At 37.8% G+C, this 23,419-nt stretch overlaps 1 protein-coding gene across 5 annotated transcripts in view; it reads left to right on the top strand.

Moving 5' to 3' along the window:
• The first annotated feature begins 13,741 nt into the window (after positions 1-13,741).
• Cnksr2 (connector enhancer of kinase suppressor of Ras 2) overlaps positions 13,742-23,419 on the top strand; it is a 241,405-nt gene continuing 231,727 nt past the window's right edge. For 4 of the 5 annotated variants that reach the window (XM_028873217.2, XM_028873218.2, XM_028873219.2 and 1 more), the window contains exon 1: positions 14,083-14,238. In XM_028873217.2, coding sequence (XP_028729050.1) covers positions 14,175-14,238 — 64 coding nt within the window. In that variant the 5' untranslated portion in view covers positions 14,083-14,174. Of the gene's footprint in view, positions 14,239-23,419 lie in introns of all 5 variants that reach the window. The other variant, XM_028873221.2, reaches the window with a different exon arrangement.

The following is a 23,419-nucleotide window of genomic DNA, read 5'->3' on the forward strand; positions in this document are numbered from 1 at the left end:
ATAATTCCTAATGGCATTCAACTATACTCATAGGTCAGTACCTGGCTTAGTCATCAGCACAGAATCTTCCTCTTGCAGTAGATGGGAACTAATCCAGATACCCACAACTGGACTGTGTGCAGAAAGTGAGAAACCTTGAAACAGTCAGTCCTAAATAGCATGTCTCCATCAAACAGTTCCCCTCAGGGCTTAGGGAGCTATGCTGAAGAGGAGGTGGAAAGATTTTAAGAGTCAAAGGGGATTGAAGACACCACAGAAACAGTGTCTTCCAGACACTACAGCACCATACCATACACATATGAACTCACAAAAACCACAGCAGCTTGCACAGGGCCTGTGCATGTTCAAGCCAGGTGGGCTTGCAAAGGAAAAAGTCGTTTTCTCCAGTAGAGTTTCACTGGGTATATTAACCACACTTTAGGGTAGGCCAAATGCTGAACAGAAGGTGGCCAACATAAAATGAACTCAGTGGTATTTCTGTAGGCTTTTTGTCTCATACCACTTTCTTTGGGCATTTTTTTTGTCTTAATGGTCTTTTTGCTTACACATTATGGTTTCCTATTTTGTGGTGTGTGTGTGTGTGTGTGTGTGTGTGTGTGTGTGTGTGTGTGTGTGTGTGTGTCTATGTGAGTATGTGTTTCTTCTGCTTTCTCTTTGCTATTTTTCTTTTCCTTCTACTCTGGTTTGTTTGCTTTTTGTTTGCCTGTTTGTTTTCTAAAGAGAGAAAGAAGGAATGGAGTTGGGTGGGTGAGAAGGTGGAGGATCTGGGAGGAGTTGGGGGAGGGAAAATTGTGATCAGAATATAATATATGAAAAAATTTTATTTTCTATAAAAAGATAATAATAAAAATAAAAGGATGTGAATTTACCTTTATCTCAATATGGCACAATATCTTTGGACAAAAATTAATACAATAATTATCTGGCCTCTTCATTCTCTTATGTGAGGATTCAGACAATGCTGTATAGAAATTGCTGGTACAGGGTTGGGCATGGTGGCACACATCCATAGTCCCAACATTTGGGAGTTAGAGGCAGGCATACGTTTAGGGTAATTTTTGCCTACATAGTGAGTTCCAGGCCAGCTTGGACTGCATGAGAACTTGTCTCAAAAAAAATGAAAGAAAAAGAATATAAAAATGAAATTATAGGTACACAGGTTAAGATGAGGATTCTGTGGACCACAGTTTATTCTCAGCCACCCTATAGAAAGTGTATTTCCATATATGGGAAACAAAATGGAAAGGTTTCATTTTGCAAGCCAATTTTATTTCATATGAATAGTCATTTACATATGTTGATAGTGAAGTGCTACTTTGGTAATTCATTCTCCTCCCTCCATAATCCAATTTTAACTCTCAATCTTAAATGGTTCATAAGCTGATTTTTTCCCATTATATTTTATACCCACACAAGTATAAAATGCATGAAAACTAAATGCTTTATTTTTTCCCTTTACAAACATTGATTTACTTGATTACTTTATAGTTCATTTTATAGTTTTGTAGAGCAGTATCTTACAGTAAACATGGTTTCTGGTGTCCTTTCTGGTGCTATGATTAAACATACTTCTCCAAAGCAACTCAGGGTAGAAAAGGATTTCTTTCATTAATATTTCCATGTCGCAGCTCATCATTGAGGGAAGGCAGGGTAAAAACTAAAAAAGGAACTCGAGGCACAAACCCTGGAGGAATGGTAATTGCTAGTTCACTGTTTGGCTCACTCAGGTTTCTGTTCAGCTGGCATGTGTAGACAGCCCATAGAACTGTATCACTCACAGTGAGATGGGTTTTCTAACCTCAATTAAAAATCAAGATAAACCCTGAAAAACATGCCAACAGACCAATCTGATAAAAAGAATTACACAACTGAGATACTTCCCCCCCCAGGTGATTCTAGACTGTGTCAAGTTGACAATTAGTGCTAACTAAGAAAGGGACTAATGATAGAATGCCCTAGGAGTATAGATGGAAATATTACTACATTTCAGATAAAAAATTCTTTAAAGCCATATAACTAAAGAAATATAATAAATTACAATTAACCATTCAAAATAATCATCTTCAAGATATTACTATAATTAAAACCATTCTAAAATTTGTAAAACATTGCTTTCAGTAATTTCTAACATTTTTTTTAAAAGATTTATTTATTATGTATACAGAAGAGGGGTGCCAGATCTCATTACAGATGGTTGTGAGCCACCATGTGGTTGCTGGGAATTGAACTCAGGACCTCTGGAAGAGCAGTCAGTCGGTGCTCTTTAACCTCTGAGCCATCTCTCCAGCCCAATTTCTAACATTTTTAAAGTGTCATTTTATAGCTATTCTTTATTTAAACAAAAATTGTGTTGTTGAGTTGGAACAGCAAGTTTACTGGGCAGACATGGCCTCTAATGAATTTTGACCATCAACGTTATGCATAAAGAAAAAAATATTGCTAATCTGAAGACTATTTACATATTTTGTGGTACACAATTTAATTAAAAAACATTAGCTTACATTTGTATAATTTACCATGATTTTTAATACATTTTTATTTGAGCCTGAAGACCTTTCTAAGAAATGGGAAGCCAATACTATAGATGAAAATATTAAAAGTTATTAGGCTTATGAAGTATTCTAAATATTGTAGACCCTTGAATTTGAAGTTAGACATGAAGTCCACTGAAGTCATTCCTTAGTTTCTCTTTGTATTATATTACTTTACAATTCTACACATTTTGGTGAATTTGTGATTTATCTTATAATTTTATACAGCATCTGTCTTAGGGTTTCTGTTGCTGTGAAAAGACGCCATGGTGGTATGCAGGCAGAAACGGTGCTGGAGAAGCAGCCAAGAGTTCTATATTTGGACCCACAAGCAGCAAAAAGAGACACTGGGCCTAGCTTGGGCATCTGAAACCTCAAAGCCTGCCCCTGGTGGCTCACTTCCTCCAACAAGGCCCCACTTATCCCAACAAGGCCACATCTCCTAATAATGCCACACTCTATGAGCCTATGGGGGCCATTTTCACTCAAACTACCACAGTATCTATTTTCATATAAGTTGTGAGAGCATTATGTATGCAGATGAGATCATTTTCTTGAGGATATATACTTCAATTAAAATGGTTTGCTACTGAACATAACCTTAACGTTGCTTTTTGAACTTATACATTCAGATTAAAAGCTAAGCAGATTTAATGTCTTAAACTGTTATTTACAAATTTGTAGCTAACTGGTACCATAAGAGTATTTGTATTAGAACAACCAGTCTTTGATACCTATATAAAAGTCTCACATATTCAAAAAAATAACAATCTTTCTTTGAAAGATAAGCTATGAAATAAACTAAAAATAATACTGTTTGGGGTGGAATATTAAAAGCAGTAATGTGATAATTGAAAAATACTTCAGTCTTCAATTCTTTTACTGTTGCTGTGGTAAAGAACTTTGACAAGAGGGTAGAAGTGATGGCCCAGTAGTTAAGAATAATTGCTGCTCTTGCAGATCTGAGTTTGGTTCCCATTACCCAGGCTGGGCAGTTCACAACCACGTGTAATTCCAGTTCCAGGGCATCCAACTGCTTCTTTTGGCTTCTGGGGGCACTCAAACTCTTATGTACACACACACACACACACACACACACACACACACACACACACACACACACACAAACATACATATGTTTTGAAATAAATCTTTAACCTAAAAAAATACCCTAACAAAAACAATTTAAGAGAGAAATGATCTATTTTAACTCACAGTTCAAGGTCTAATCAGTTCGTCATGGCAGGGAGGTCAGGGCAGCAGGAGCTTTAAGCAGCGGCTCACATTATATCTGCAGTAAGAAGAGAATAATGAATGTGAAGTGCTTCTCAGCACCCTTTCCCACTTATATAGTCCCAGATTCCCTGTCAAGGGACTGGTACTTTCCCACAATTAAGATATGTATTACCATTTTAATAATGTAATCAAGATAATCCCCTACAGGAACACCCAGAGGCCATCCTCAGATGATTGTAGATTCTGTAGATTTGACAATACTAACCATCACAACTTGGTAATTATGTCTTCATATAGCATTTTATAAAAATACTTATGCATAGAAATCAAGAAGTTGTAATTAGGTTCCCATTATCAACTGAATTCTGTTCCTTCTCCTGAAATTCAAAACCTCTGAAAATTAGGTGAACTAAATAGTTTATGGTATGGGAAAAGCATATCTTCTCTAACTAGTGCTGTGGGATGTTCTGTATGGCACATGTGTTAATAAATAAAACTGATTGGCCAATAGCCAGACAGGAAGTATAGGCGGGACTAACAGAGAGGAGAATTGAGGGACAGGAAGGGAAAGGGGAGACTGCCTGCAGCCTTCACCAGGACAAGGAAGATGTAAGGTACCAGTAAGCCACAAGCCACGTGGCAAAGTATAGCTTAATAGAAATGGGCTAAATATAAGAGTAAGAGCTAGACAATGGTAGGCCTGAGCTAATGGCCAAACAGTTTAAATAATGTAAGAGTTTGTGTGTTTATTTTATAAGTGGGCTAAAGGAATGCTGGGGCTTGGCAGGACCCGGAGAGAAAACTTTCCAGCTACAAACTAGAAAATATCCTTTTTAGTCAACATTAGAAATAATTAGCTGTGTGTGATGGCTCATGCCTGCAATTCCAGCACTTGGGAGGCTGAAGCAGAATTACAGTGGATTTGAAGCCAGTCTGAGTTACACAGTGCGTTTCAGGCCAGTTCGAGCTACAGACTGAGATGTTGGTTAAAATAAAATAAAAGAAAAGAAAAGGTTCAGAGACAACATATTGTTCTGAAAATAAAATTTCTGGCTTAGGAAGCATATGGCCACTCTTCATGAAATCAGGGAAAAAAGAGTAGTGAAATATGCTCTATTAGAATTGCTAGGAGACAGAGTGTATGTTCCCAGTAACAAATGTCCCATTTTGAAATAGTGCTCCTTATATTTTCATATTAAATTACCAATTATTTTACTTTTCTCCTATAAATATTTGCTTTATATTTTGAATTCCCAGATTTTATGTTTTGTTTTACTTACACTAAAAAGATTTAGGGTATAGTAACCACTGCATTTAAAACAGTAATGAAAAAATTCTACTTTTAGGGTGAAACAGCATTGATTTAAGAAAGAATTCCTGGAAGCAGTTATATTCTAAAAAAGAATAATAATAATAAGTGAAAAGGGAACTTGAAGGGAAGAAAACAAGAGAAGACCAAACACCATGACAAAAAAACAAGTTGGGGAGGAAAGGTTTTATTTGGCTTACACTTCCATATTGTTTTTCATCACTGAAGGAAGTCGGGACAGTAACTCTAATAGGGCAGGATCCCAGAGGCAGGAGCTGAAGCAGAGATCACGGAGGGGTGCTGCTTACAGGCTTACTTCACTTGGCTTGCTCAGCCTACTTTCTTATAGAACCCAGGACCATCAGGCCAGGGATGGCAGCACACACCATGGACTGGACCCTCCCCCATTGATAACTATTATTATTATTATTATTATTATTATTATTATTATTATTATTTAGAATATAACTGCTTCCAGGAATTCTTTCTTAAATCAACCCTATTTCACCCTAAAGGTAGAATTTTTTTTCATTACTGTTTTAAATGCAGTGGTTACTATACCTAAATCTTTTTAGTGTAAATGAAACAAAACGTAAAATCTGGGGTAATCCTGTAAATAATTACAAACATCTTATAAAAGACTTCTGTCTTTACATGTAGTCATTCATAGTAGATCCTTCTACATTTTTTAAATATTTTAAAACGTTTACTAAAGTAAAACATATACGAACTTCAGTAATTTGATTTTGACTTACACTGAGACACCATAAGCCTTTGCCCCCATCCTCATATTCTTTCATTTTCACTCATTTATCTGATTGTATTAGTAGACTTCTTAATTTAAGGCATTATCCAAAGACCTTCTATCACAACAGAAGAATGTTTAGCTAATTTTTCTAATTCTTCACAATGTAATTAGACAGCCTTAAGGCTCTTTTGCTTAACATTGCAATTTTAGCTTTAAGAAATTTGTATTTTTTTATATTTTAGGGTGTTTGTTAGTTGGAAGGAGACAATGTCTTGCTTTGTAGTCAAGTCTGGCTTGGAAATACTGTGATGGAGCATAGACTGGCCCCAAAAGTGGTAACCCTGCTACATCAACTTCCAGAGTGATACATTTATAGGTATACACTACCATGCATTGCAACTTTAAGGAATATATTCAGATGTTAATTTTCTCTTCTAGGAACTATGTAACATCTCCCTTGGTTTTGAAGTGTAAAATGAGCATTTTTTTTGTGTATTTTCCCCTCTTCTCTTAAAGTCTTCTTTATTTGACATTAATATATGTCATTAATAGAGCCACTTTTGCTTTTAAAAATTAATATTCATTCAATATCTTCTATCATTTCACTTTTGGCCTGTTACATTTGAAATGAATTTTTGGAAATATCATATCATTGTGCTATATTTTTAATTCTTTTTATATCATTTTACATTGCTGTCCTTAGATATGTTATATCTACAGTAATTGATGCATCCAAGCTTCAGATCACCACTTTATTTTAATTATCTGTCTTTTCTGTTTCATTTTTTTTCTGCCTTCTTGTGTGTTACTTGAATTTTTAAATTTCACTTTATCCAAACCTTATTACATCTCTCAACCCTGATTAGAGAAGCTCCTTTTTGCAGTATATTAATAAAGAGACTCACACCTGGTTGACATGGAGAGATAAGGAATCATTGAAAAATAGAGGACAGAAAGTTTATAAGAGCCAGAGATAGTGGACATCTGCACTGAAACAGTATTTGCCAGACATGATAAGGCCACTGCACACTTGAGCACACAGTGGCTGTGACTGTATGCACAAGACCTTCACAAGATCAAGCCATCCAAAATCTCAGCAGAGATGGGGAGGGGCTCATGAAGTCCTACCTCTAGCTGAGGAGTTATTGGGAAAGTATATCTATAGGGAGAGAGAGATTCAGTTTCCTCAGGAATGTGTCCCCTAGAAGCTACCCATATTCCAGTAGATGGTCCCACACCAAAGTACATACAGACAGTACTAAGTGAATTCAGTGGATTTAAAGATAGAGCACATGAAATAGAAAGGGAAACGTGGGAGGGGGCTAATAGGGAAGTACTTGGAAAGGAGGGGATGGTAGTAGATTTGATCAAAACACATTGTATGCATGCATGAAATTCTTAATAAAAATAATAATAGAAAGAAACTAACCAAAATAAAAATAAAAACCATGGGAATTTGTATTAGTTAGAGAATAATCTTAGGAAGACACAATGATTCAGAAAACTGTAGTCTTTTCAAATTTGAAATCAAGCTACTACTTCTGCTGCTGCTGATTTACTAGGACACAGTGGATTGTCCTAGTTTATTTAGGAAAAGTTTAGTAGAACTCATTCCCTTGGGAATATTTATGGACTTCATAGATCAAATCTATGCTAAGTAGTTAAATAGTACCTAGTCTGCAGCATAATGACAGTTACTAGGTTGGATTGTCACACTTCCATAGAGTCAATCAGTAAGGAAGTAAAAACCACAAATGTGTTTAGAAACTTTATTTCTTTATATGGTTGGCAATGCAAGATCAGCTCCCCATAATCTATATTTCTAAAGGATGATACCAAATCCAAGAGGCCAGACAATATATGACAAGATACAGTGTTATGTTATCCTGTGGTTGATCCTTGCTTATGTGCCCTATGTGAAGATGTGTAATATAACCAGTGTCACAGCAACAATGTTTCCATAAAATCTGATGAAAGAAGGTAATTTTAAAAGGGTGTCATTGTCCCTTAAGTAGTAAAGATGTAATCAGATAAGAGTAGGTATCATTATTAGTGTCTGGGATTTCATCAGAATAATGTAAGCAGTGATGGATAAATTGGAGAAATTAGTCACTCATTTTTCAGCCACCTAGTTAAATTACATTCATAGGGAGGCTATGAGGAAGATACAAAAAATGAATAAACCTGTGAAAAAGTTAATGTCCTGCTACTAAACCTCTCCATTCTGACAGCTAAATTCTTCCCCAAATTAAAATCAGATCATAAGTGCCATCTGAAGTGACAAAACCACCAGTTCTTATTGAAACAGCATTATCTCTGGCTGTCACATAATTTTCCCTCCTTTCTATCTGAAGTTTTTTGTTCATTGGGCTATCATGACTTGGCATACTCCTGGTTTCTTTTCCCTCCCTCCTTCCTTGCCTCCCTCTCTCACTCTTCTCCACCCATGTGGCTTCCACTGTAGCATCTTATATCCACTCTCTGATTTATTTTCTTGTTTAAGTAACTGCTTGCAGATTTCTATTTCAGCCCATACTAAGCTTCATATTTTTATATGTTAATGAAGGAACTACCTAGTATAAATTTCTTATCAACTGTCTCAGATTCCTCATGTTTAGAATATCTAAAAGTAAGTAGTAATATCTCAGACTATCTTCACTTCTCATGCCAGCTTCTTATGTTTTAAATGATTTATGTAAGAGAAATAATTTAGCGATTCACCCAAGTTAGAATCCTGAAACCATTCTTGATATTGCCCCTTTTCTAACCTTTCACCCACTTAAGTTCTGGATAACTATTCTACCAATCCTCTCTTCTATATAACCACCTCCATTGCTCGATTTCTGACATAATACATCCCTTCACTGGTATATTGCCACATTGTTTAAATTGATGCTCTTCCATCCTGCCTTTCAAATCCCTATTCTCCCTGGCTACCTGAGTATTCTATATAAAACACAGATATCTCTAAGACATTTAATCACTCAAAATATTTAAATTTCTCTATTTTAGTTTGAGTTTCCCCACTGTCTTGTTACTGCCATTCATTCCCACTTTATCTCCTGTCACTTTTTTTGCTTTTTAATATCCACTACCCAGGGACCTATATAAAATGCTATATGACCTTGACCACAGTTTGTCTAAAAGTCCTTTCCTGCATTGCTGCTTAACTGCTATCCTTTAAGGTCTAAATTGAGTACTCAGTCCTCCATGTAGTATTCTTTATAGCAGTTAAACTCTCCTCTTTGCTTAGTAGCAGGCATATCTATCATTGTACTTACACATTATTCTATTAAATGAATTGTAAAATTTTTATTTCCCCTACCAACATATGAGTATTTTGGCCATCCATATATACAAAATTAAGATAATTTTTCTGATCAAAGGATAGAACTTGAGCCTAGCATTTTTGATGGTGCTCAAAAAATATTGAATAACAAATTTATATTCCCTTCACTAATGTCTGCCAAGTGCATTAGAAACTTCCCAGGTGGGCTAGGGATTTATGCATTAAGGAAACTAATCTTGGTGGGCTCTGAGGTTTTTGTTAGATTGTGATTAATGCAGCAGGGGACAGTATTGGAAAGAACCCTTAAACAGCCCCCTCCAGACAACCTCAACTCAGGCCAATTTCTCTTCACTTAGAAAGGATTGCTGTAAATCTTGGTTGAAAAGGACAAGGCTTGATTTAATACAGCTTACCTTTGAGGCACAACAACAAAGAAATTATTCTACTAATTTAATTATCATCCCTCGGTGCTCTTTCTCCCCATTCAATCTAAAGGGAGATTTGGCCTGGAGAGGTGCACTGAGGCCTATTCACAATGAAGGTTATTTCATACTTATTTCTCTGATGATTGGAAACTTATGTTGCTATTAGAGATTTTGGATCTTAATTGATAGCTGTTAGGTGAATTATACTGGAAATACCAACAGTATTACAGAAATTTCACTAACCTTTCTCTGGAATAAGATTTTTACATTATTCTTGGGAACAATAAGTACTTTGTTTTAAAAATATTAATCTTATCATAATTCCTAAAGTATAATATACCTGCTTTTGAAATTACAAGCACTGTCTATGACAAACTGAGGAAAAGAGGAGGTTGTTATTTTCTCTTGTTTAATTGTTCTCTTAATGTTTAGTGATCCGTGTTATTCAAAAATAAAATGTAAAAGGGATGAATTAGCATGAGAAGACATTGCTTATTAAGAAAGTAAGAAGTTGGACATGGTAGTACATACCTGTAATCCCAGCACTTGAGAGTCTGAGGTAGGAGAGCTGAAGAATTCAAGGCCAACTTTGATTATGGAGTGACTTTCACATCAGTCTAGGCTATATAGACTCAATCTCAAAAAAGACAAGAAATCAATATAGCAGTATCAAAAAAAAAATTCAAGCCAACTGGAAACATCCACCAGAAGAGCTTCTGAATGATATTTTATCCAAATGTTAAATAAGTGAAATTACTAAAATATATCTTGCATAGTAATTCAAAGTGAGTATCTTTGCAAAATAAATGATAAGTAAAAATAAGATCCCTATAAGCCCAATTTAGAAAACATTTATATTATCTCTTTAACTCCAAAGAGACAAAGGCTTAAAAAGTCCTTCTTCCAGTGGAAGACTCCCTTCGTAGCTGTCATAATTCCTAAAAATAAGATTAGAGAGCTATCTGTAAATTCTTCATCTATAGCCAATTAAAACCACATTGCACTCTAGAATCTTAACTGAGGATATTTTAGTTAAGGGATTTTCATTTTTATTTTGAAATCTGGAGGGACAAAGTGTTAACAACCAGAGTCATAAATTAGACTGACATTATTTAAAAAAATAATAGATTAAAAATACTATTTCAAGTGATTTGTTTTGATATGGTTGCAAATATCTCAAAAAGTATATGTCCAATTAATTTAATTAACTTAATATTTCTACTCTGCCTCAATTAAAAAAGAATCTGAGGCTTTTCCCAAAGGTTCATAGTTTGGCGTTTAAATTTAGCCTGTTGAAGAATGTGTGACATCATACCAATTAGTTCATTGTATTTTTGCATATGTTTATGACAACATACTTTACTCCTAATCTTTAAAGATTATATTGTTCACTAAGAGAAGGCAACATTAAGTTGCCCGGATTTTTATAGAGATGCACTATACTATATGCACAAAAAAGTAGGGAAGATGTTAAATTCTGAGTAATAGGCAGAGTACATAAATGGTAGTTTATTTGAACAGTCCTGGGAAGAAAAATGCCAGAAAGATTCAGCTGAGTCATTTGTAGTTAAGAATAAAAGAATAAGAGCAGTGATGATTTAATCCTTTTCTTTTTTTCCCCTACCCAAATCAAGAATACTTAAAATGAAAAGCCTGTTATGTTCTGAAGAGACTAAGTGAAATGATTTATGCTGATTATATTGTCAAAGTCAAAGTCAAATGCTATATTTCATGGGGGAACCTAAGGGAGGAGAAGTTAAGAGAAACGCTTAAGGCCTTGATGCAATCTGTTAAGACAGTAGGAATCTACACTCACATTTTGGTTCATTCTTAGATTCAGATTTAGTTTCACAGTCATTTTACATGATTGAGAAAAACATAAATGCCTAACTGTAACATAAATTGGAGGGGACTATGTATTCCTTCAGCCTCATATAGGGTCTTTCTCAAAATTCTCTTTTCTTTCTCATTTTCTTTGCCAGTGGCCTTGTCACATAATTTCAATCAATGTATCCATCTATCCATCTATCTATCTATCTATCTATCTATCTATCTATCTATCTATCTATCTATCTATCTATCTATCTATTTTCAGCCATGTCTCTCTGACTAATCTTGGTGTGTGACATTTGTCTTGATGGCCTGCTCCATTAGGTAAGTGATATCTTAATGTGCACTTGCTTTCACCATGATTCACAGTATGGTTGCTTGTCACAGAAGCCTAGTCTTCCAACCTGCAACTTACTCGTGCTGCCAAATTTGGTCATGTTCTATATTCTTACCATTTCTGGTTAGGTATAGATTAGGAAAATTCATGGTGAGTCTCAGCCTTCTTCGTGGTTAAGTTTGATGAAATGCATCCAGTAGATCTTCACTGGACCTCCCTTTCACTATAATTGCTCATTTTATGACACTCATTTTCAAGGCTGAGATTCTGGAATGAACTTGCTGTTATAATCATGCATCATGATCTCAGATAAATTTGACCTTTTAAGGCACTATTCACTAATTTATTTAACATTTATGTAACCGAGTAATATCTAGGGAATAGGAAGTGAATGTGAGAGCTAAAGTCTCAGCTGTAAAATGTGGCTAATAGTAGAGCTAGTATGAGGCTGGAATAAAACAAAAAGTGATTATTTAGCACCTTGCTTGATAAAATTTGTGTTATTATTAATAGTAATATTTTGATAACATTACTTGTGTAATTAAATTTCTTTTAAAAATTCGTGTATATTTTGAAGTTTGGGTTATTACTAAACAAGTGTCAGCACAAGCTTTTTAAATTGTATTTGTTTTGTACCAGTAGCACGAAAACATCAATATTTTATCAGTTACTGTTTTACCTCTCCCTCTCCCTCTCCTCCCTCTCCCTCTCCCTTTCTCTCTCTCCCTTTCTCTCTCTCCCTTTCTCTCTCTCTCTCTCTCTCTCTCTCTCTCTCTCTCTCTCTCTCTCTCTCTCTCTCTCTCTCGGCTGTTAATTCATGCCAACTGAAGAAATTGACATTCTGTATTTCATAAAATTGAGTTAGACAAAATGGCTACGGTAGGAACAGGCATGATTTACTGACATTATTGAAATGATTATAGAAATAAAAGGAGTTTCTTGTTTACTTAATGTGGCTCTTTAAGAATTATACCGAGAAAAAAAACTATAACGGTGGTAGAGTTTGCTACTAGACGCTCTAGAATTGTCATTGAAAGTGAAGCCTCATTAGGCAAACCGTATTTTACTAAATGTTACATAGAAGCCTGCATAGATTTTTGAAGCACACAATATGTGAAACATCATGTTTGCAATTTGTCACTAACTTTAAATCCCATTATTACTCTCCGGTTCTTATATAAGAATATCTGAAAGCAAAATGACATCATGTGGAATAGATATCGGGACCCTGTGTTGAAGGAGTTGGCCGAAAACCTAAAGCAGAGGCTTGGAAAAGGCACGTGTAGGGGTGGGGGAAGCTTCTCAGAATCACCTGGAGCAGCTTGCAGTTGACTGCTGTGACTTCCCAGGTCCCTTTTGGCAGCCAGGGGAGATCCGACAGCACGGGCCATCTAGGCGTTTCTGGCTAGAGTCAGGTTCCGTCTACGGAAACCCCGGTTTTCCGCAGGGGCGCTTAGGTCCAAGGAAGTCACCTCGGGAGCCTACTCTGCAGCCGCGAAGGCGACAGCGAGCAAATCCAGGGCTCCCATTGTCACCCTAGTAGTTCAGCGGCGTCCCCTCCCCTCGGTGGCGGGGGGGCCTACGGTACCCTCCTACACTACCTCGGCTGTAGGTTCAACTAGTGGGGCGGCCGGTCTCGCTACCGAGTCTCCTGGGAGGCCACTGGGAGCCATGCCCCTGCCGCCGCACCTGACTGATTAACCGACCCCAGGCTTATTGAGACTTCAGCTCGAGCCTGGGTCGCCGCCGCTACCGGCTCCACCGCACACGCCCCTCCGGGCGGGCGCGGGGTCTGGCAGAGTGCGGCCCCCCTGGGCGGGAGGGCGAGAGTGTGAGCTGCTCGCACCTGGCCGCCTGTCTGGCAGAACTCCGGCCCCGGGCGCGCGCCGGCACACGCACGCGCACACGCCTCGCGCGCGCCGGCTGTCGGCCCTGGGGGCGGGACCGCGCGGCGGCGAGCGGGCGGGGGGCTCGTGGAGCGCGCGCCCCGCACCCGAGGGCTGCGGAGAGATATTTTGGGTGGCAGGAGGCCCCTCGTCATTTCCGCCGGGCGGCTCGTCGTGCCGGGGGCTCCACTCCCGCGCGCCAGGCGAGCGAGCGGGCAAGTTGGCTGCGGCGCTGCGCCGGGCGCCTCCTTCCTTCCCCGCCGGCGACCCTCGGCGGCTCGAGCCATGAACTGAAGCCCCCGCGGGACGCACACCCGGGGCTGAGCGGCGGAGGCTGCAGCCGCGGCCGCCGCCAGGGCTCGGAGCGAGCCGACCCCAGCGCCTTTCCCCTGCCGTCGCCGCTCCCACCGCGGTCGCCTCCGACGCTCCAGCCTCGGGACCGCCACACAAAAGCCGCCCTCTCCGCGTCGCCCACCCCGGGAGCCTGCGGCCGGCCACCGACCCCACCTGAGGGCGCCTCGGGCTGCGGACTTCGCTCTCTGTCCGAGCTCCGCGTCCCACGCGGGCACCAACCCCGCCGCCCATGGCTCTGATCATGGAACCAGTGAGCAAATGGTCTCCGAGTCAAGTAGTGGACTGGATGAAAGGTAATGCCCTCTGTGGGGAGGGCGAGGCGACACTGGGGCAAGGGGTCCCGGTACGAGGGAGGGGCGCCCACCATGGCACAACCCGTCCTGGGAGCTTCCAACCGACTGCTAACGGTCCTCGCTGGCATGGACGGGGTCCTCGGGCTCTGATGGGGGCCCGGGGACCCTGGTCTCCTTTTGTCTTCAGCCAGAGGGGCGCGGGGAGCGAGAGAGCGGCGGGCGCCACCTGGTTGAAGCTGGAAGCAGGGCGGTGGAATCCAGGCGCATCTTAGCCGCTTCCCGCTTCCCTCGACGCCTTCGGGCCGGGAGGACACGGCGACCCTTGTTTCCCAGCTCTGGGAGGAGCCCTCGGGACCTCTTCTCACGGTTGCCCCTTCCCCAGTCCCTTTGTTCCTGGAAACCTGAGGCCCCTTCTAGGTTTCGCCCTGCCAAGTGCCTTCCCCAGTGCCAACTCTCCTGGCAACTTTTAAGCCCGCATAATGGGGTCAGGATGCAGTTGCTCGGGTCGGGAGCTGGGGAGCCCCTCCAAGCTGGGCTGAGGATGATCGGGAACGGGAAGCGCTACTTTGGGGGAGAGAAAATACGTGCTTCCCTTGGGACAGCATCCCTGCTGATACATGTAGGTTCCCTCCTGCGCACTCCCTAGCATATCCTTTGCTTTCCTAGGTTGAGGTATGCGGAGGCTTTAGACCTCTCACTGCTTCTTGTTAAGGACTCAACATCAGGTTTAAAGTGGTGCGCATTCAAGTACTCTCTCCTTTCTTCCATCTTGAAGGCAACCCCCCCACTCCCGACAATTTCTAATAACCGGTTTCAAACCTTCACCCTCCTCCTAGTCGCAAATATGGTCTTTTTCTCTAGTCTTTGGGCTTTCCTGTCTCACTATCTCCCTCTGTTGTCAGAGTTGAATGGCTTGTAGGGAATCTCTCCAATCCATCCCCAGACCGAACTCTGAGAAAGGGATGCCTGGGTTGGAATAAAAGATTCTTGGACACGCTTGGAGATGGCTTGGAAAATATTAGAGTTTTGTTTGGGGTGGTACCCAAGCACACAAACTTAAGATACGTACACTCCAAGTCTTATGCCTGAAAATGCCCATTCCAAAGATGAAGGAGCCCCTTTTCTAAGTCTTGCTTAGCAGTCAGACTTTCTAAGCTCCACGTACTTGAAAATGGAAGGTGGGTGGTTGATTGGAAGGTATTGAAAGTAGTAGGGAGAAATTCAATTCTCCCCTTATTTTCCCCCCACATTTTCAGACGTTTGCTTGTTCTTCTGGATTTCCCTTTATCTGTTTTGCTTCCTTTTCTCACTGATTTGCCCTGCTACTCCTCACTTACTTTGTTTTTCTCATCTAATATGTGGGGAAAATGCTTTGTAACTGCGAAGCACAGTGTAAGTGCAAGTGAATTGAATTAAACCTAATTCATTATTTATCCACTGCCCCCTGTGTGCAGTGCATTGAGTGTCATGGGGGTTATAAAGATGACTAAGACAAAGTCCAGCAGTGGCTCATATTTTCTGCTGCGTGTTCTCTTTCCACATTTTGCTATTAAAAATCCAGCTTCCTGGATTCCCATTAACCCCTCCCCAACACACACACACACACACACACACACACACACACACACACACACACACCACACACACACACACTCCTCCAGGGGAAATCTTTCAGTTTCTCAGTCATGGAAGACAGTATTCACAGGAAGTAAGAATGTTTAATTAAAACTACTTCTTTGAATTTGTCTAAAAGATGAGTTTAATTTAAGTCTGTTGCTGCAACAGTATTCAGAGAAAAGGTGTCTTGGCTTCAGATTACCTCCAAGGATTGCCTTCTAGAAATTCCCATGCTGCCTGTAATGAGTGCTGCGTATTCCATCTTCTTTACCTCCCACCCAGTTACATTCTTGCATTTTCCCTTCTCTCCACTGTTTTAGGTCCCCTGAAGCAAGCACACCAGATGATGTATGTAATCTGACACACGTTATTAGTTTTCCAGTACACTAGTCCTTTAAATATCTCTCCAGTGCAAAATGCAGTTTCTTTGAACTTTGGTAAAGACTATTTGCTGTAATTTTTTAACTTCACATGATATTTCAGTTGGATAACTTGTTTTTGTACCTGTTGGTGACACATTTTCCAGCTTGAAAAGACCAGTTCGGTAAGTGAGGTAGAACTTGCATTCCTTTGTATGACAAACGACTGGATGACTTGGGAGAGTGGCTGCTTTAATTACCAATTGCAGGTCCCAGTTAGCTGCTGCTGCTAGGTCCCAAACTGCTTATTGTTAAAATTTCTGTGGTAGTCATATAAATTTGAGATTCTATCAGAAAAGGAGATTTTTAAATAATACTTGGAGGAAATGAACATTTCCCCAACTTGCCCCTTATAGTATAGTGTTACCTTAATTTTCTCCACTCTTTTCCCCCAGGAAACTTTAACAAAAGACAAAAATAGTTTTCACACTTTCCTCAGTTGCAGAAATGTTTGAAAGCCAACTGCTAATTTAGCTGATAGCTTTGAGATGATTAAACCTTGCTTAATGTTTTTATATATAATGTTATAAAGCCAGTACTAAAACATTAACAACACTTGTTGTTTGAAAAAGGATCTCATATAGCACAGGCTGGCCTTGAACTCTGTGTACCCAAGCATGATCTTGAATTTCTGATCCTGCTTTTCCCACTGCCCCAGAACTGGGATTACAGGCATATGCTACACCACTCTTGGTTTTATGTGATGCTTGAGATTAAGCTCAGGTCTTCCTACAGGTTAGGTAAGCATCAAGTGAGCTAAATCCCCAGCCCCTAAAAACCTGAGTAAGACTTTTCAATAACTGCAACATGCTGGGAGTTCTTCAGAACATATTTCTTGTGTGCCAGCTTCATCGTCCTTAATACTTGTAGCTTTCAGCTGGTCACAATCATAGCTCCCTATACTGTTTTAGTAAGGCACAATCTTCATATTCTTTCGAGGATTTTTTTATTTATTAAGAAGGAAAAAGGTACCATTAGTTCTGGAATCATTTATGATTCCAGACAATTTATAGAAATTATATAGAAAGTAAGTCATCAAAGAGGGAAATGAAGGAGAAAAATAACTTTATTGAGCTTTCACAGCATATGTTCAAGATTCTTTTAGGAAGGACCATTAACGTGACAATTCATTTTGATCTATTATTTTTATTTAAATGTATTTGAAGGATATACCAATATAAAATGTATATATTAATTTTTAGCAAAAATGTAAGTTGCTCATATACTCTTTGTAAATACAGTACTGGTCAAATTTTCTGAAGTAAATATACAATGCATGATCTACTTATGAGTCAGTAAAATAAAGACTTTATTCCAGATTATTTTTGTAGTACTTCTGGATATTTGGTGATAGATCATAAACTTTTACATTAACCAAAAATTAAGTTTATAAAATTACTGTTGGAGAAAATCAATATACTCATCCCCTTTATTAGCACTTGAAGCCAACCTTCTTCAATTGGAAAGTATGTTCAGCAATCTTAGAGTTTTGATAAAGTCTTAAAACAGGCGTTTTCCAAATCAACAAAGGCAAGCAAGTTACTGAGAAAAGTCATAGACAATAAAGTAAGCCAGTAACTTTCTAATTTGTTGCTGAACCTATTAATCTAAAATCAGTTATCTTTCAGTTCCTGTTTGTTTATTTGATAATCCTAGAAATACTTATAATCTATAGTTACATGAGTCCCTGTTCTGTATATTTTTTTCACTGAAATATAACAAAATCTCAGAACACTTAAATGTCCCTCTTACAAATTTTATTATTAAATTTCCCTGTCCATCTTATATCAAGTCATTCTACTCTTCCTTTCATAACTTTTTGAGCTTTGAGACTAATGCAAAATATCCATATGACCAAGATAATTCTTTTCTAGGACCATTTCCCTCTGTGACATTCTTCTAGTGAGCTTTAATCTCTTTCTGGTTTAAATAAAATGCCTATCATCGTCAGAGCAAAGCAGAAGGCACACTTAGCTGGTCTTTTTTGTGATTTCTGGGATTTAATGCTAATCAATCTTGTAGTATTATAAATGCCAAAATAATCTAAAATTTTAAGAGTCTTTAACCTATCCCACAATCAACTGTCCTACTCTTTCTTGATCATAATGAAACATTTTGTTCGAGAAGTAGTCCCTGCCTTCTGGTTTCTGTACTGATGACTCAGCCATCTTGAGGATAGAAAATGAAATACATTATTTTAGGTGTTTTTTAAAAAAAACCCAAACTTCATGTTTTTGCATGCAATCCTATGATAGAGGGAAATGTAGTGATTACATGATGCCTATTTAGTATAAATGTGAAGAAGAGACTGTATCTGCTTTAAAAAAAAAAAAAAAAACCTTGACAGGTGATTAATGATTCTTTTCCTCCCCTTATAGGACATTAGAGCTTAAGTTGAAATATATCTTAATCATATAAAGGAAATTATCAACATTTTGAGTTAAATTGAATTGAAAGAAAGAAATTAGAAACATTTATGGCAAGAACTCAAAACTCGCCACGCTGTAAGGAAAAGATGTTAAACATAATTGATCACATTGTTCCTATCACTTGAAAATTTGATCCATTTTTCGAATACAAGGTGACTAGATAGGCACAGCAATCATCTACTTTTGATTTGATGGTTTTGCTTTGTTTTTTTCCTAATGGGAATTCTTGTTATTTTATGTAAAAGAAAAAAAAATGACATTTACGTTCTGATAAGTGTAGTTCACAAGAAATACTTGATTTCTATTGTCATTGACATTTGATTTCTAACATTCACAAATTTAGTCCTGATTAGGAAGAAAGTAACTAATTACATAATTATATTCTGGTCCTTGGGTATTATTTACTGAGTACATGTGCATGGAAGGTTTTTTAATGGATTAAAAAATATTCTCTGCTTTAAAGAAGTTATCCTCTATAAGCGACAGCAATGTCATTTAAAAAAAGAAAAACAAACAAACAAAACAAAACAAACAAACAAACAAACAAAAACACCTACCCAGGACAAAGACAGGAACCAACTAGTACACTTAGAAAGTTTTTGAATGTTTGTGTTATATATGCAAACACCGATTAAAAGAGATGATAGGTTTGTGAACCAAGAAGGGATCTAAGGAGAGGATGGGGTTTTTAGCAAGTCTATGAACTAATTACGTAAAGTGTACGCTAAAAGACAAGAATCCTCATGTTGGAGGCGCATCCAGAGAGTCTGGAGCTGCAGTAGGGAGTGTGAGCTGAAGGAGTTTCTCTGGGTATGTCTGGTTGGAGTGGGCAAGTGGGCAGGAGAGGGAAAGTGAGGGAGGGGTGTGAGGAGGTGACAAAAGTACAAGAACAAATCTGCATATGAGAAAGACAAGAAAGCTCTCAGCATGTCCTGAGTTGAAAGAAATACCACACTAGAAAACTTTGCCTGCCAAAACTCAGCCCACAAAGAATGTGTATTGAATTGGGACAGCTGTTTCAAATCTGTTTCTGAGGAATACTCTGGAAATAATGTTAAAGTAGTTATTTTGAAGATTAATTACCTCATTAACATAGTGTTGGATTTTTAGAATTTTACTGATCCAAATTCTTATGTGAGAAACGAAACTAGGTTTTTGAATATTAATACTGTTCTTAAAGCAGTGATAAATTATCATTTTCATTTATAGCAGCACAACCTTGGATTAGAGCTTAATTTGTTCCTAATGACTTTTAGGTTCCAATGTAACTTCTTTACAGTACTTGACACATCGGGCTTATTTGAAAGAAGCAATGTTTGTTTCTGTTGAGTAGTAGAAGGATAACTCCCGGAGCTGAAATCATTTTAAAAAAGGGCAATAGAGAGCAAGTGATTTGGAAAAAGTGGAGAGTAAAATTTGTTGATGATTTTTATAGTTGTCTAATGTCTGAAAACAGGAAGTATAGTCTTCAATGTGGAATCGTGTTGTATAACATTCAGTGAGTGAATCCAGTTTCCATGAATAACATAGGTCTGTGCTTGAAAATGGTGTATTTCTCTGAGTGTGAAAGGCAAATGATCAGAAGCTTTTGTTTAATATTTTTGTTTAAAAAACTTAAATATTATTTTAAATTAAAACAGGTATGAATTTTACATCCATGATGCAAAAAGCAAAATTGGTATGATTTCAGGAATTTTAGGCTTACAGCGGGCTGTTTAAAGTTGCATTCCTCAGACCTCCTAGGGTTACGAGTATACGGTTCAGCAATTATGGAGACATCAGTGGAAAAGTTTGAGAAGTGATAGTTGGCTTTGGAAAAGGTAAATTTAATGTACTACGTGTTTGTCTTTTTTACTATCATTGCAGAGGGCAAACTTTTGACTTTTTCTGTTATGGTCATGATAATTATAGCATCTTAATTTTGTATGATCCATAAACCTACAGCCACAATGAGCTCCTTACGAATGATTCTTAGCCGATCATATCCTCTCCCTTTTTCTGCCCACCCTACTTTTAAATGGCTCTTCAGTGTTTTAGGCTAAAGGTCAAAGTCCTTAACATGACCTAAGAGACTCTTCAGTTTAATTACTGTGTGAGGTAAGCCTCATGACAGACAGCAGCTATACTGGATGCGTCAGTCCTTTAGGTTTGCCCACCACTAGGCCTTTGGACTTTATATATACTTTACTCTTTTCTTCACTTTATTAAGTTCGATTATTCCTTCAGGGCTCAAGCTTTTCCTCCACATCAGAAAAGTCTTCCCTCCCATCTTCCCCAAATCTCATAAAAATCTTTAGTTGTATGTTCCTATGTCCCATTTGCCAATTATATTTTATTATTAATTCATATGATTATTTAACTAAGGTCTAGCTGCTCTACTAAATGAAAGCAGGAACCCCACATGTTTTATGTAATAATGTATGAAACAGTATGTGGTAATATATACAGTCAGAATATTTGTTGAATGAAGGAATGAATTTATTTTCAGATTATTGGTCTGTCAGCAAATCTGCTTTCCTAAATGACCATGCATGCACATTAAGTCCCTTATAGTGCTTTAATGTATACTTCATTGCCAACGTGCATTCTGTATGCCAGAATACAGACTAAGATAGGGTTGTATTATCCATATTTTTTAGTTGTGTTAGCTCTACCCAATTCAAAGTCCTAAATCTTGGTTTAGACTTGTTTCATTAAGAAATATTAATTTCAATGAGTGAATGAATGACACTGGTATTTATGCCATAGCTATTATAAATATGATACAGATACTTTCTAATTTAAGTATGGTAGCACTATATGCAAGTACCTATAAACAAATACTTAGTTTAAAAATTGAAACATACCTTTTCTAAACATTTATTTTCCTTCATTCAAATATCCTGATTATTTCACCATTTTATATTTCAGAAAGAACTCTATATTTGAGAGCATATGAGAGACTAGCATTGGTAGAAAACTTTAGGCTTTTTAGTTTCTATATAGGTGTTAAACGCCTATACAAGAAAATTAAATGTATTTTTTAATGGTGAAAATAAAATTGACTTATTTAAGTACATAATTGGAAAAATATCTCCTTTTAATGAAATATATTATCTTCATTATTATTTTTAATGTGGAACTTACATTTTACTATTAAGAATTAAGATACTTAAGATACTTTTACATTTATATTTTTTGTAATTTTCTGTTTTTCCTCCTTTCTTTGACTAAGAAAAATTTTAATATTTTAAAGTACATTCATGTTTATTTTGTCTAACTTTGGAGGTTATTTTGTAAGCATATATAGAAGACTCAATATAAAATATAGCTTGTTGAATGAATGTGCCCCATGAAGATTTCTTGAGAGTTATGTGCTAATAAATAAACACTACTAGAGAGTTTCTTAATAAAGTATTTCCTCTTAAATTAAAGTTGTTAATGCATGTCATCTTAAGTGAAATTTTAAGACCTTACCATAGGCATGCTGATTTTTTACACTTTATTGAAAGAATTATTCATACAATGATATATTCTGATCATACTTTCACCTCTTCCAACTCTTCCCAGTTCTTCCGTACCTTCCCACCCACTCAACTCTTGCTCCTCCTTTCTCTCTTTCTTTAGAAAACTAGGTAAACACACACAAAGAAACAATACCAGAATTAAAAAAAAAAAACAAAGAAAAAACACAAGAAGCACACACATACCCAAACAACAACAACAACAAAAAACCCATAAAATTGGAAATCATAATATACAAGCAGAAGACCTACAAGATGAAAAAAATGTTCCAACAAAACAATATGACATAAAAAGTCTACAAAAATACCAATGAATTCATTTGTGTTGGCCTTCTACTGTTAGGCATGTGGGCTACCCTTAAGTGTGGTTAATATACCCAGTGAGACTCCATTGGATAAACAATTTTTTTTTTTTTTTTTTAGCCGGGCGTTGGTGGCGCACGCCTTTAATCCCAGCACTCGGGAGGCAGAGCCAGGCGGATCTCTGTGAGTTCGAGGCCAGCCTGGGCTACCAAGTGAGCTCCAGGAAAGGCGCAAAGCTACACAGAGAAACCCTGTCTCGAAAAAAAAAAAAACCAAAAAAAAAAAAAAAAAAAAAAAAAAACCAATTTTTTTTTCCTTTTTGCAAGCAGATGTCAATGCAGATAGCTTCTTGGTTAGGGATGGGAGATCATGTCTGCCTCCCCACCTCAGTGCTGGGACCCATTTGCCTTGAACTTGTGCAGGCTCCGTGCATGCTGCCAAGGTCTCTGTGAGTTCATATGTGCATCAGTCCTGTTGTGTCTGGATGACACTGTTTCTTTGGAGTCCTCTATAATGTCCTAGATAATGTTACAGAATTATGATTTGCACGGATCCTGATTTTACTTACAAGCAAATATTCACTATTTAAAGGTAAAATAAATTTTAAAGCTTTTTAAAAAAAAAAAACAGAAAGCTCATTTTTATTGCTAAGGTCACTGGGCAATAAGACAGGTGAAAACATGTATGTGAATATGTTTCAGAACAGGTTTTTTGTTATATTGTTCTTTTTTTAATCAGAATTTTCATTCCTCTTTTGCTAATATTTTTTAATTTTATAATTAATTTAATTTTACATACCAGCCACGGATTCCCCTGCCCTCCCCCAGTCCACCCCCCATTCCCACCTCCTCCAAGGCAAGGTCTCCCCTGGGGATTCAGCTCAGCCTGGTAGATGCAGGTCCAGTCCCCT

The sequence above is a fragment of the Peromyscus leucopus genome, chromosome X (genome assembly GCF_004664715.2).
Source record: "Peromyscus leucopus breed LL Stock chromosome X, UCI_PerLeu_2.1, whole genome shotgun sequence".
Taxonomy (NCBI): domain Eukaryota; kingdom Metazoa; phylum Chordata; class Mammalia; order Rodentia; family Cricetidae; genus Peromyscus; species Peromyscus leucopus.